Genomic DNA, 14,502 nt, shown 5'->3' with positions numbered 1-14,502 from the left:
CAGACAGACACTCAGACAGACACTCAGACAGACACTCAGACAGACACTCAGACAGACATTCTTAAAGAGATTGAACAGGATTTTTAGCCCTTACAAATTCATAACACATCATAGAAATTGCATGGAGCCCCAGACCGAGGGTGATAGACCGTCATCTTGAACTTCTTCCATTGTCTAATAATTGCGCCAAACGTTGTTGCCTTCTCACCAAGCTGCTTGCCTATTGTCCTGTAGCCCATCCCAGCCTTGTTCAGGTCTACAATTTTATCCCTGATGTCCTTACACAGCTCTCTGGTCTTGGCCATTGTGGAGAGGTTGGAGTCTGTTTGATTGAGTGTGTGGACATGTGTCTTTTATACAGGTAACGAGTTCAAACAGGTGCAGTTAATAGAGGTAATGAGTGGAGAACAGGAGGGCTTCTTAAAGAAAAACTAACAGGTCTGTGAGAGCCGGAATTCTTACTGGTTGGTAGGTGATCAAATACTTAGGTCATGCAATAAAATGCTAACTAATTACTTAAAAATCATATACAATGTGATTTTCTGGATTTTTGTTTTAGATTCCGTCTCTCACAGTTGAAGTGTACCTATGATAAAAATTACAGACCTCTACATGCTTTGTAAGTAGGAAAACCTGCAAAATTGGCAGTGTATCCAATACTTGTCTGCCCCTGAACAAGGCAGTTAACCCACTGTTCCTAGGCTGTCATTGTGAATAAGAATTTATTCTTAACTGACTTGCCTAGTTAAATAAAGGTAAGATATTTTTAGATTTTTTTAAAATAACATTTTCAGAGACCCGTTTTGGCTCGTGAACGCAACTTCAAAACTACTGGATGAAATTATACAAAACCTTTCTAACGCATCTTAAAAAATATCTTCCTCCACAGAGTCATTGTTTACCTGGTAATCGTGGCGTTCCATGTGCCACTCCATTCAGCAGGCTGTGGGGGGGCGAAACGGAGGGCTCTGATAGGAGGATGAGCGTACGGAACTCCCAAGAACTGTCTGACTGTCTTCCTGTCTGACCCGAGCAGCGTTGTCATGGCCTCTCCCTGGAGCGTTCCAGAGTGAGCCGGGATAAACACTGACGTCAACTCCGCCTTGGGTTCTGGATCCCACAGAAAAATAATCATCAGTCAGAGGGAAGCCTGGACTGACAACTATGGGCCCTGGTCAACAGTAGCGTACCATATAGGGAACTGGGTGCGATTTGGGACGGAGACACCGTCTGTACTGGAATCAACCAGCTGTAAAACTCATTCAGCACATCTCTGAAGATAAATAACGCTTTCTAATAATAATGATCATCATACAATAAGTAGGCTGCAGTGATTGACATGACCTAACCCACCAATAAACATCCATGTTTCATCAAACACTAGACATATTAGCAGCAGTAAAGTGAGCCAGGGTCAGGGATGTATAGTGAACCAGGGTCAGGGATGTATAGTGAACCAGGGTCAGGGATGTATAGTGAACCAGGGTCAGGGATGTATAGTGAGCCAGGGTCAGGGATGTATAGTGAACCAGGGTCAGGGATGTATAGTGAACCAGGGTCAGGGATGTATAGTGAACCAGGGTCAGGGATGTATAGTGAACCAGGGTCAGGGATGTATAGTGAACCAGGGTCAGGGATGTATAGTGAACCAGGGTCAGGGATGTATAGTGAACCAGGGTCAGGGATGTAAAGTGAACCAGGGTCAGGGATGTATAGTGAACCAGGGTCAGGGATGTATAGTGAACCAGGGTCAGGGATGTAAAGTGAGCCAGGGTCAGGGATGTATAGTGAGCCAGGGTCAGGGATGTATAGTGAGCCAGGGTCAGGGATGTTGCCCACCTTTGTGGAGGTAGACCTGGAGAGCTGACTCTCTGATGACCAGCCGACAGTCCTGACCTCCAGTGGTGGTGGTAGTGGAGGGGCCACAGGCCAGGGTGTCTGGGTAGAGGACACAGCGGACAGCCGAGTCGGTCCGCCCCACTGACACCACAGCACAGGAGTCAGCCTCCTCACAGGCTGAGGGGAGACACACAGACACAGTTTAACGGACAGAAAAGGAGACTAGAGAGGGGTAGATACAAGGATTGGGGTTCAGACAGGAGAGACCGAGGAGGGGCACAGATGAGGGGTTCAGACAGGAGAGACCGAGGAGGGGCACAGATGAGGGGTACAGACAGGAGAGACCGAGGAGGGGCACAGATGAGGGGTTCAGACAGGAGAGACCGAGGAGGGGCACAGACAGGAGAGACCGAGGAGGGGCACAGATGAGGGGTACAGACAGGAGAGACCGAGGAGGGGCACAGACAGGAGAGACCGAGGAGGGGCACAGATGAGGGGTACAACCAGGAGAGACCGAGGAGGGGCACAGATGAGGGGTACAGACAGGAGAGACCGAGGAGGGGCACAGATGAGGGGTACAGACAGGAGAGACCGAGGAGGGGCACAGATGAGGGGTTCAGACAGGAGAGACCGAGGAGGGGCACAGATGAGGGGTTCAGACAGGAGAGACCGAGGAGGGGCACAGACAGGAGAGACCGAGGAGGGGCACAGATGAAGGGTACAGACAGGAGAGACCGAGGAGGGGCACAGATGAGGGGTACAGACAGGAGAGACCGAGGAGGGGCACAGATGAGGGGTACAACCAGGAGAGACCGAGGAGGGGCACAGATGAGGGGCACAGACAGGAGAGACCGAGGAGGGGCACAGATGAGGGGTACAGACAGGAGAGACCGAGGAGGGGCACAGATGAGGGGTACAGAAAGGAGAGACCGAGGAGGGGCACAGATGAGGGGTACAGACAGGAGAGACCGAGGAGGGGCACAGATGAGGGGCACAGACAGGAGAGACCGAGGAGGGGCACAGATGAGGGGTACAGACAGGAGAGACCGAGGAGGGGCACAGATGAGGGGTACAGAAAGGAGAGACCGAGGAGGAGCACAGATGAGGGGTACAGAAAGGAGAGACCGGGGAGGGGCACAGATGAGGGGTACAGACAGGAGAGACCGAGGAGGGGCACAGATGAGGGGTACAGACAGGAGAGACCGAGGAGGGGCACAGATGAGGGGTACAGACAGGAGAGACCGAGGAGGGGCTTAAACCCCTCTTGCCAGGGGGCATGTGTGGTCCTGAGTTGGGGGACGTTGACCTCTGGCACACGATGAAGATGTTTCTCACCAGACAGACACCAGTCTCTGGTCCTGTCCAGGTCCTCAGCGATGTCTTTACTGATGTGAATAATGTCAAACGTGGAGATGGACGGATCCACCAGAGTCGAGGACGCATCCAGGAGTCTCCACTCACTCAAACTCACTGGCAGAGAGACACACATCTTTATCAGCAGGGGATGCATCTAACACACTGTCTGCATTTAACACATTGTCCCATAGGGCTCTGTTCAGAAGCAGTGTCCTACACAAGGTGAAAGACTCCATATTTGGGATGCAGCCATTGAAATGTATTTTAATGTCAAAAGGACAGAGCTCTCTTAAGCATCCAATTCCAACACTATCTAGTGTGCTAGATGGTAATGAGAGCAGTTGAAAGCCTGTAACCTCCTCTGTCTAATGGACAGGTTTCTAGCTACTGGAGCCGTTGGAGACAGCATCTCCTCTGTCTAATGGACAGGTTTATAGTTACTGGAGCCGTTGGAGACAGCATCTCCTCTGTCTAATGGACAGGTTTATAGTTACTGGAGCCGTTGGAGACAGCATCTCCTCTGTCTAATGGACAGGTTTCTAGTTACTGGAGCCGTTGGAGTCAGCATTTCCTCTGTCTAATGGACAGGTTTCTAGTTACTGGAGCCGTTGGAAACAGCATCTCCTCTGTCTAATGGACAGGTTCATAGTTCCTGGAGCCGTTGGAGACAGCATCTCCTCTGTCTAATGGACAGGTTTATAGTTACTGGAGCCGTTGGAAACAGCATCTCCTCTGTCTAATGGACAGGTTCATAGCTGCTGGAGGGTATGGAGGAAGTGTGTCTAATTAAAGGCTAAGTGGGAAACACGGTGGCTTGTAAACATTTCAGCACGTCAGCACAATGAAAGCTCGCAAAATGACCATGTTAGTTTGTCTCTTTGATGTGAGGGCTGGGGGGGTTCCCTTTGAACACACACAAATGTGAAATGGGTTGTCGCCCAAACAGCACCCCGTTCCCCATAATGCACTATTTTTTAACAGAGCCCTATGGGCATTGGTCAAAAGTAGAGCACTATATAAGGAATAGGCTCACGAGTGGCGCAGGGGTCTAAAGCACTGCATCTCAGTGCTAGAGGCGTCACTACAGACCCTGGTTCTAACCCGGGTTGTATCACAACCGGCCGTGATCGGGAGTCCCATAGGGCGGCGTACAATTGGCCCAGCTTTTGTCTGTGTTAGGGGAGGGTTTGGCCGGTGTAGGCCGTCACTGTAAATAAGAATTTGTTCTTAACTGAGTTGCCTAGTTAAATAAAGGTTAAATAGAGGTTAAATAAAGGTTAAATAAAAGATACACAGAAGGAACAGGGGGCCATTTGGGCCTCATCCAGAGACAGAAAGGCCGACCTGTTTCTATCCAACCATTTACAGAAGGATGACAGCAGGAGTAAACACACAGTAGTCTGTTTACTGGAGCTGACGTCTCAAACTAACAGTGGGATGTATTGTACATTCTAACTCCTGAGGAGAAATATTAACTGCACTCTTACCATTCTTTGAAGGAACACGTAGTTCGAAACTGGGGCACAATCGTGGTGATTTAGTCCACTGGTTCACTGTGGGGAACAATGGAAACGTTTGAGTCCTCACGTAATCAATTATGATCAGAATCCTTATATTCCTTAATGATCAGAAAACAACTTGGCTAATAAAGGTGTCTGTTAGATCACGTGGCTCTGCAACACCAACTGGAGGAAATATGTATTAACCCTGTGTCCCAAATAGCACCCTAGGGCACGACATAGATAGGGTGCCACTTGAAACAGAAACAAGTGTGTTAGCTATAAAGGGACTCTTAAGAATAGAAACATTACCACAGAGTCTGAGAATTTCTCAAAAAAAGTAAGAACAATTTGTAGTCGCTGAAATCCTTACCAGGTGGCAACATATAACCCACAAAAAGAGATCAACAGCTGAAGCAGAATAACACGTGTATCTGTTTAAATCAGTGTGCAGCGTCTCCTTGTCTGTGTCCCAAATAGCACACTATTCCCCCAATGGGCTCTGATCAAACGTAGTGCACTATAAAGAGAAGGTTCCATTTGGGACGCACAGACTGTAACCAGGGCAACGCCGCTGTCACTATTTCCAGAAGAGAAAGTAACATTCAAGACATCAAACCTAAAAGGTAAGACACAACTCAAGATGTTAGCCAGATGTTGGTCAAGATGTGTTTCATGCCTCCTCGCTGAGTAAGGTACCCTAAACGTTGTAGCGTTTCAAATGGCACCCTATTCCCTATGTAGTGCACTACTTTTGACCAGGAGCCCATAGGGAATAGGGTGCCATTTGGGAGTCACCCTGTACCTACTTATCCTCAGACGTTTACACACACCTGGTTTCTCGTACCAGCCAAGCGGATACACGCCGGTTTCTACTTTGGACGGGGTGCAGTCCTGGACTCTCCAGGTTGTCCTCTCACCTTCACCACATGTCTGGATGCCAAAGCTGTTCAGAGTCAGGCAGAGAACGTCTGGTCCTGGATGGAGACAGCACACACACACACACACACACACACACACACACACACACACACACACACACACACACACACACTTGAGGAAATATTTGTGTCTCCTTTGGACTTTGGAGCTATATTGTGATTGTTTCCCTCTTCTCTCTTGCCCCTTGAACTTTGAATGTCGGAGAAATTGTCAGCACTGTAAAAACATGTCAATAAATATCTTGACTGAAATAACTGACCAGGTGACTGTGTGTCCCTGACGTATCCGATTCCACGGCAACACGGGTCTTCATCACAACTCCGTTCACACTCACGGAACCTGGAACAAACACAAAGCAGGCACACACTTTTTCTCTGGGGAAACAAAACAGGAACTGTAAAAGACTTTGTCATTATCCTACTACTCATGCAGTAAAAAAATGGTTTTCCTAAAGAAGATTTTTGTTATTGCTTGAAGTAGTGAAATACGTTTTACTGTGGGTGGTGGTGGTAGTAAGAACAGAACCAGTGAGACCCAGGTAACACTGCCCTAAGGTCTCTTACCCCTCAGTGATAGGCTTGGCACTCAGGTTGACACGGCTACGGACGGAATAAGACACCATCTTCTTAAAGGGAACACGGCTGTAAAAACTCTCCACGCTTCCAGTCAGATCAACTGTTAAAACACAACAGACAGAACAACACAAATGAGCTCCTGAAATAATAGAAAATGACATTTTTTCTGGAGAAAAACTGTGTGTGCTTCCTTCAGCTGTTTTAATGGAGAGAAGTTGATGACGTTTTAGAGGCTAATGTATTATTCTGGTAAATAATATGGTAGTGGGATAAGTTGAAGAAGCACTACAGCACCACACTACAACACACTGACCAAGAACCTACCAGGGATCTCATCCTGCAGCACCACACTACAACATACTAACCAAGAACCTACCAGTGATCTCATCCTGCAGCACCACACTACAACATACTGACCAAGAACCTACCAGGGATCTCATCCTGCAGCACCACACTACAACATACTAACCAAGAACCTACCAGGGATCTCATCCTGCAGCACCACACTACAACATACTAACCAAGAACCTACCAGTGATCTCATCCTGCAGCACCACACTACAACATACTGACCAATAACCTACCAGGGATCTCATCCTGCAGCACATCACTACAACATACTGACCAAGAACCTACCAGGGATCTCATCCTGCAGCACATCACTACAACATACTGACCAAGAACCTACCAGGGATCTCATCCTGCAGCACATCTCTACAACATACTGACCAAGAACCTACCAGGGATCTCATCCTGCAGCACATCTCTACAACATACTGACCAAGAACCTACCAGGGATCTCATCCTGCAGCACACTGACCAAGAACCTACCAGGGATCTCATCCTGCAGCACCACACTACAACATACTAACCAAGAACCTACCAGTGATCTCATCCTGCAGCACCACACTACAACATACTGACCAATAACCTACCAGGGATCTCATCCTGCAGCACATCACTACAACATACTGACCAAGAACCTACCAGGGATCTCATCCTGCAGCACCACACTACAACATACTAACCAAGAACCTACCAGGGATCTCATCCTGCAGCACCACACTACAACATACTAACCAAGAACCTACCAGTGATCTCATCCTGCAGCACCACACTACAACATACTGACCAATAACCTACCAGGGATCTCATCCTGCAGCACATCACTACAACATACTGACCAAGAACCTACCAGGGATCTCATCCTGCAGCACATCTCTACAACATACTGACCAAGAACCTACCAGGGATCTCATCCTGCAGCACATCTCTACAACATACTGACCAAGAACCTACCAGGGATCTCATCCTGCAGCACACTGACCAAGAACCTACCAGGGATCTCATCCTGCAGCACATCACTTTCCACCAACAGAAAGAACAATGTCGTACTCTTTGCCTGAATGGACTCTGTCTAACGGAGCTCAATGTTTCCCTAACTAGTATGGTTCATTATGACTGGGCTACAGTACAGTACTCTGGCCAGGGTTGCTGGGTCTGAGAGAATCTGGCTGTGGTCTTGAAGTACAGGATGTCCCAGAGAGAGCCCTGTTCCTGTCTGAACAGCCCCGATGTCAACAGCCCAGAACCCTTTAATGAGAGGAAACGAGGGTTTAATGAGCAAATCAAGGAGAGACGTAACTAGCTGTCTGCTTGGAAATGAGTTTTATACAGAGGGAAGCACAGTTTTGGACAATATGTTACTGACCCCATTACCATAAGGCCCAGCATTTTGGTCTGGTGGGCATTTTCTGTACGTACAACATGTCTCTAATAACAACAGACAACAGGTTGCTGTTAAACGGGATGAGTTGGGGGTACTTGTGATAATATTATGTGATCTTGACTAGATAAAGTCTCCACTACCGTGGCTAAGAGACTACATGTGACAGGTAGCAAAAAATTTCCCTCAAAATCAAGTGGATTAATTTATTTAATTTTCCATCTGGTCTGCATCTATAAATGACTCTGGTACACCGGCAGCAGACTCCCCTCAGAGTGAGAGAGAAGTGACAGTATCAATATATCATTATGCACACCTCTAGCAGCCTCGTGGTTAGAGCGTCGGACCAGTAACCGAAAGGTTGCTGGATCGAATCCCCGAGCTGACAACGTAAAAAATCTGTCGTTCTGCCCCTGAGCAAGGCAGTTAACCCACTGTTCCCCGAAGACGTGGATGTCGATTAAGGCAGGCCCTCCCGCACCTCTCTGATACAGAGGGTTAAATGCAGAAGACACATTTCAGTTGAAGGCATTTAGTTGGACAACTGACTAGGTATTCCCCTTTCCTTTCCTCACCCTCCCCGCTGTGGCTCTAGTGATGGGTAAGTCTAGACTCCTGCTTGAGGTGATTCATCGTCTCATTACGGAGATACTAAATAAAACTACCTAGGCTTAGAAAAAGAAGACATTTGTATTCCTGGAACTAGTCACCAGTCTCTCAAGCATCTGTTAGTCTCTTTACTGCTTGTGTTTGGACTTGAACATTTTTTTTTTTTTAAGTATTTGAGAGGGAAATAAGGACACTGGACTTGATTAGTTCACTGGACTAGAGTGTTGAGTGTAATCCACTGTGTTAGTCTGGGTAGAGTTAGTTCACTGGACTAGAGTGATGAGTGTAATCCACGGTGTCAGTCTGGGTAGAGTTAGTTCACTGGACTAGAGTGTTGAGTGTAATCCACTGTGTCAGTCTGGGTAGAATTAGTTCACTGGACTAGAGTGATGAGTGTAATCCACGGTGTCAGTCTGGGTAGAGTTAGTTCACTGGACTAGAGTGATGAGTGTAATCCACTGTGTCAGTCTGGGTAGAGTTAGTTCACTGGACTAGAGTGATGAGTGTAATCCACGGTGTCAGTCTGGGTAGAGTTAGTTCACTGGACTAGAGTGATGAGTGTAATCCACTGTGTCAGTCTGGGTAGAGTTAGTTCACTGGACTAGAGTGATGAGTGTAATCCACGGTGTCAGTCTGGGTAGAGTTAGTTCACTGGACTAGAGTGTTGAGTGTAATCCACTGTGTCAGTCTGGGTAGAGTTAGTTCACTGGACTAGAGTGATGAGTGTAATCCACGGTGTCAGTCTGGGTAGAGTTAGTTCCTGGACTGTGGAAGGACAGCAGCAGTGTTAAAACATGTTCTACTATCAGAGTGCTTAGAGCTCTATGATGATACAGACAGACCTGTAGAGAAGCTCTATGATGATACAGACAGACCTGTAGAGAAGCTCTATGATGATACAGACAGACAGACCTGTAGAGAAGCTCTATGATAATACAGACAGACCTGTAGAGAAGCTCTATGACAGACAGACAGACCTGTAGAGAAGCTCTATGATGATACAGACAGACAGACCTGTAGAGGAGCTCTATGATAATACAGACAGACCTGTAGAGAAGCTCTATGACAGACAGACAGACCTGTAGAGAAGCTCTATGATGATACAGACAGACAGACCTGTAGAGAAGCTCTATGATAATACAGACAGACCTGTAGAGAAGCTCTATGATGATACAGACAGACCTGTAGAGGAGCTCTATGATGATACAGACAGACCTGTAGAGGAGCTCTATGATAATACAGACAGACCTGTAGAGGAGCTCTATGATGATACAGACAGACCTGTAGAGAAGCTCTATGATGATACAGACAGACCTGTAGAGAAGCTCTATGATGATACAGACAGACCTGTAGAGAAGCTCAGAGAGCTCAGAGATCTTTAAGAGCAGTAGAGATTACATGCTGCTGTCATAACAGAATGTGTCTGTGTTCAGAGATCTTTAGGAGCAGTAGAGATTACATACAGCTGTCATAACAGAATGTGTCTGTGTTCAGAGATCTTTAAGAGCAGTAGAGATTACATGCTGCTGTCATAACAAAATCTGTCTGTGTTCAGAGATCTTTAAGAGCAGTAGAGATTACATGCTGCTGTCATAACAAAATCTGTCAGTGTTCAGAGATCTTTAAGAGCAGTAGAGATTACATGCTGCTGTCATAACAAAATCTGTCTGTGTTCAGAGATCTTTAAGAGCAGTAGAGATTACATACAGCTATCATAACAAAATCTGTCAGTGTTCAGAGATCTTTAAGAGCAGTAGAGACTACATGCTGCTGTCATAACAACATCTGTCTGTGTTCAGAGATCTTTAAGAGCAGTAGAGATTACATACAGCTGTCATAACAAAATCTGTCAGTGTTCAGAGATCTTTAAGAGCAGTAGAGACTACATGCTGCTGTCATAACAAAATCTGTCAGTGTTCAGAGATCTTTAAGAGCAGTAGAGATTACATACAGCTGTCATAACATAATCTGTCAGTGTTCAGAGATCTTTAAGAGCAGTAGAGATTACATACAGCTGTCATAACAGAATCTGTCAGTGTTCAGAGATCTTTAAGAGCAGTAGAGATTACATACAGCTGTCATAACAGAATCTGTCAGTGTTCAGAGATCTTTAAGAGCAGTAGAGATTACATACAGCTGTCATAACAGAATCTGTCAGTGTTCAGAGATCTTTAAGAGCAGTAGAGATTACATACAGCTGTCATAACAGAATCTGTCAGTGTTCAGAGATCTTTAAGAGCAGTAGAGATTACATACAGCTGTCATAACAGAATCTGTCAGTGTTCAGAGATCTTTAAGAGCAGTAGAGATTACATACAGCTGTCATAACAGAATCTGTCAGTGTTCAGAGATCTTTAAGAGCAGTAGAGATTACATACAGCTGACATAACAGAATATATTAATTGGATGAAGAACTTTCTAAGTCATTGCAAACAACGCATGTTCATCTACACTCAGTTCCTGGAAAGCCTTTGGGGCCGTCGGCTTTGGCAAGAGATTTGATTGGCCTTTTAGCCCATCAGCTAGTGGTACATCTGCTGCTGGAGTTAACAAGGGAGCAATTGTTTTGGGCCGTGAGAGGAGAGAGAGTGTGAGTGTGAGTGTGAGTGTGTGTGTGTGTGTGTGTGTGTGTAATAATGGTCCTCGTCCAGTGCTGAGTTGCAGTGGGTATGTTCCCCTGCAGATATCAAAGGGTTCTTTATAATGATGTCCCAGACAGTCACTGGTTCCACAGAGTCATGTTAATGAGGAAACCTTCACCTGCCTCAGCAAGCATATTAAACACGTTTTATTAAGGTAAAGATACTACTGAGCTAGCTAGCTGTTTGCAATACAACAGACGCACACAAAGCACCATTCAGAAAGACATGCCACCCAGCTGAATATCATATGGTCTGTATTAATCAACAACAAGGATCATTCTGTTTCACTGCTGCTGTGAAGATCAGGATAAAAATAACAAGAGCTCTGGGTTACAGGCAAATGAATAGTCTGACAGCAGAGAGAGAAGGGGAGGGAAATGGAGAAGGGGATGGAGGGAGATGGGGAGGGAAAGAAGGGGAGGGAGAGAGAGATGGGGAGGGAAAGAAGGGGAGGGAGAGAGAGATGGGGAGGGAAAGGGAGATGGGGAGGGAGGGAGAGAGGGAAAGGGAAAGGGAGAGAAGGGAAGGGAGAGAGAGATGGGGAGGGAAATGGAGAAAGGGATGGAAAGGGAGAGAGAGAGGGGGAGGGACAGATGGGGAGGGAAAGGGAGAATGGGAGGGAAAGGGAGAGAGGGAGAGAGGGAAAGGGAGAATGGGAGGGAAAGGGAGAGAGGGAAAGGGAGAAGGGCGGGAGAGAGAAGGGGAAAGAGAGAAGGGGAGGGAGAGAGAAGGGGAAAGAGAGAAGGGGAGGGAGAGAGAAGGGGAAAGAGAGAAGCGGAGGGAGAGAGAGAGGGAAAGAGGGAAGGCTGGGGAGAGGGAGAAGGGGAGGGAAAGGGAGAGAGGGGGAGGGAGAAGGGGAGGGAAAGGGAGAGAGGGGGAGGGAAATGGAGAGAGGGGGAGGGAAAGAGGGAAGGGGAGGGAGAGAGGGGCAGGGAAAGGGAGGGAGGGAGAGAGGGGGAGGGAAAGGGAGGGAGGGAGAGAGGGGGAGGGAAAGGGAGAGAGGGGGAGGGAAAGGGAGAGAGGGGGAGGGAAAGAGGGAAGGGGGAGGGAGAGAGGTGGAGAGAGAGAGCGAAAGAGAAAAAGCAGATGCTCTTCAGAGAGCTGTATTGAACTTAACGTGACACTCAGGTTAGCTGTGACCACCAGTAGGACCATTGGATGTGTCCAGAAATGACCATAGGGCTCTGGTCAAAAGTAGTGCACTACATAGGGAATAGAGTGCCATTTGAATCACGGCATCTGACACAGACGACTAACTCACTCATGGCACAACATACTAAAAACACAGAGAATTCTGAAGAAGTCAGTGGTACTCCGTCAGGGGTATGCACTACGCGCATAAACACAGACAGGAAACATTCAAAACGGTCTTTAAAAATGTAAAAACTCTTGCCAATTAACACAAGCTGAGAGATAAAAGCAAGAGATAGTATCACAACAGCAGCTAAATGGACACCCTGGTTTGTGTCACCTTGGAAAAGAAGCCTGCTGTCATTTGAGCAAGAGCAGGATCACGCCACCGACATTACTCACAGGTCTACTTTCCCAACCCGCAGAGCTGCTCAAGTGTACGTCGGTGTCCCAAATGGCACCCTATTCCCTACATAATGCAGTACTTTTAATGAGCCCAGGTCAAAAGTAGTGCACTATTAAATAGGGAATAGGGTGCCTTTTGGGACGCTGGCTAAATAAGCGTGATCTCCCCGATCTAAATACATCCCCTCTGTTCCCTCTTCTAAGATCTGGTCCCAAAATGGCACCCTATTCCCTTTACAGTGTGGTACTTTTGACTAGGACCCATAGGGATCTAGTCAAAGGTAGTGCACTAAAAAAGGGAATAGGGTTTCATTAGGGATGTATATTAGGGTAAAATAGTGCACTATATAGGGAATAGGGTGACATTTTGGGGGCCACCCAGAGCCAAGCAGTGGCAGTCGTCCTAACTTCTGATATACAGCCTTGTTGACCTGTTGCTAGGAACAACAAGACCAAAACAAGCCTAGAATCACAAACAGCGAGGCTGCTGGGATTCCCAACTTCATCAGTCATTATGAAGTAGAGGGAGGAAGGGAAGACAACACTAGTGATGGCTGGGCCAGTCATTATGAAGTAGAGGGAGGAAGGGAAGACAACACTAGTGATGGCTGGGCCAGTCATTATGAAGTAGAGGGAGGAAGGGAAGACAACACTAGTGATGGCTGGGCCAGTCATTATGAAGTAGAGGGAGGAAGGGAAGACAACACTAGTGATGGCTGGGCCAGTCATTATAAAGTAGAGGGAGGAAGGGAAGACAACACTAGTGATGGCTGGACCAGTCATTATGAAGTAGAGGAAGGGAAGACAACACTAGTGATGGCTGGGCCAGTCATTATGAAGTAGAGGGAGGAAGGGAAGACAACACTAGTGATGGCTGGACCAGTCATTATGAAGTAGAGGGAGGAAGGGAAGACAACACTAGTGATGGATGGGCCAGTCATTATGAAGTAGAGGGAGGAAGGGAAGACAACACTAGTGATGGCTGGGCCAGTCATTATGAAGTAGAGGAAGGGAAGACAACACTAGTGATGGCTGGGCCAGTCATTATGAAGTAGAGGGAGGAAGGGAAGACAACACTAGTGATGGCTGGGCCAGTCATTATGAAGTAGAGGGAGGAAGGGAAGACAACACTAGTGATGGCTGGGCCAGTCAGTATGAAGTAGAGGGAGGAAGGGAAGACAACACTAGTGATGGCTGGGCCAGTCATTATGAAGTAGAGGGAGGAAGGGAAGACAACACTAGTGATGGCTGGGCCAGTCATTATGAAGTAGAGGGAGGAAGGGAAGACAACACTAGTGATGGCTGGGCCAGTCACTATGAAGTAGAGGGAGGAAGGGAAGACAACACTAGTGATGGCTGGGCCAGTCATTATGAAGTAGAGGGAGGAAGGGAAGACAACACTAGTGATGGCTGGGCCAGTCATTATGAAGTAGAGGGAGGAAGGGAAGACAACACTAGTGATGGCTGGGCCAGTCAGTATGAAGTAGAGGGAGGAAGGGAAGACAACACTAGTGATGGCTGGGCCAGTCATTATAAAGTAGAGGGAGGAAGGGAAGACAACACTAGTGATGGCTGGGCCAGTCATTATGAAGTAGAGGGAGGAAGGGAAGACAACACTAGTGATGGCTGGGCCAGTCACTATGAAGTAGAGGGAGGAAGGGAAGACAACACTAGTGATGGCTGGGCCAGTCATTATAAAGTAGAGGGAGGAAGGGAAGACAACACTAGTGATGGCTGGGCCAGTCATTATGAAGTAGAGGGAGGAAGACAACACTAGT

General features: G+C 47.2%; 1 protein-coding gene across 1 annotated transcript in view; it reads right to left on the bottom strand.

The window, feature by feature from the left end:
• The window catches only part of LOC129856778 (thyroglobulin-like), an 83,381-nt gene that overhangs the window by 28,305 nt on the left and 40,574 nt on the right, over nt 1-14,502 (bottom strand). Inside the window, exons 34-40 of the mRNA XM_055924495.1 lie at nt 6,200-6,311; nt 5,896-5,975; nt 5,528-5,671; nt 4,683-4,748; nt 3,175-3,309; nt 1,840-2,016; nt 903-1,110 (exon numbers count right to left, since the gene is read on the bottom strand). Of these exons, the coding sequence (XP_055780470.1) occupies nt 903-1,110; nt 1,840-2,016; nt 3,175-3,309; nt 4,683-4,748; nt 5,528-5,671; nt 5,896-5,975; nt 6,200-6,311 (922 nt within the window). The remainder of the gene's footprint in view (nt 1-902; nt 1,111-1,839; nt 2,017-3,174; nt 3,310-4,682; nt 4,749-5,527; nt 5,672-5,895; nt 5,976-6,199; nt 6,312-14,502) is intronic.

This window comes from Salvelinus fontinalis, chromosome 6 (genome assembly GCF_029448725.1).
Source record: "Salvelinus fontinalis isolate EN_2023a chromosome 6, ASM2944872v1, whole genome shotgun sequence".
Lineage (NCBI taxonomy): Eukaryota > Metazoa > Chordata > Actinopteri > Salmoniformes > Salmonidae > Salvelinus > Salvelinus fontinalis.
Note: the sequence above shows the minus strand (reverse complement) of the source record. Positions and strands in the feature narration are given on the sequence as shown.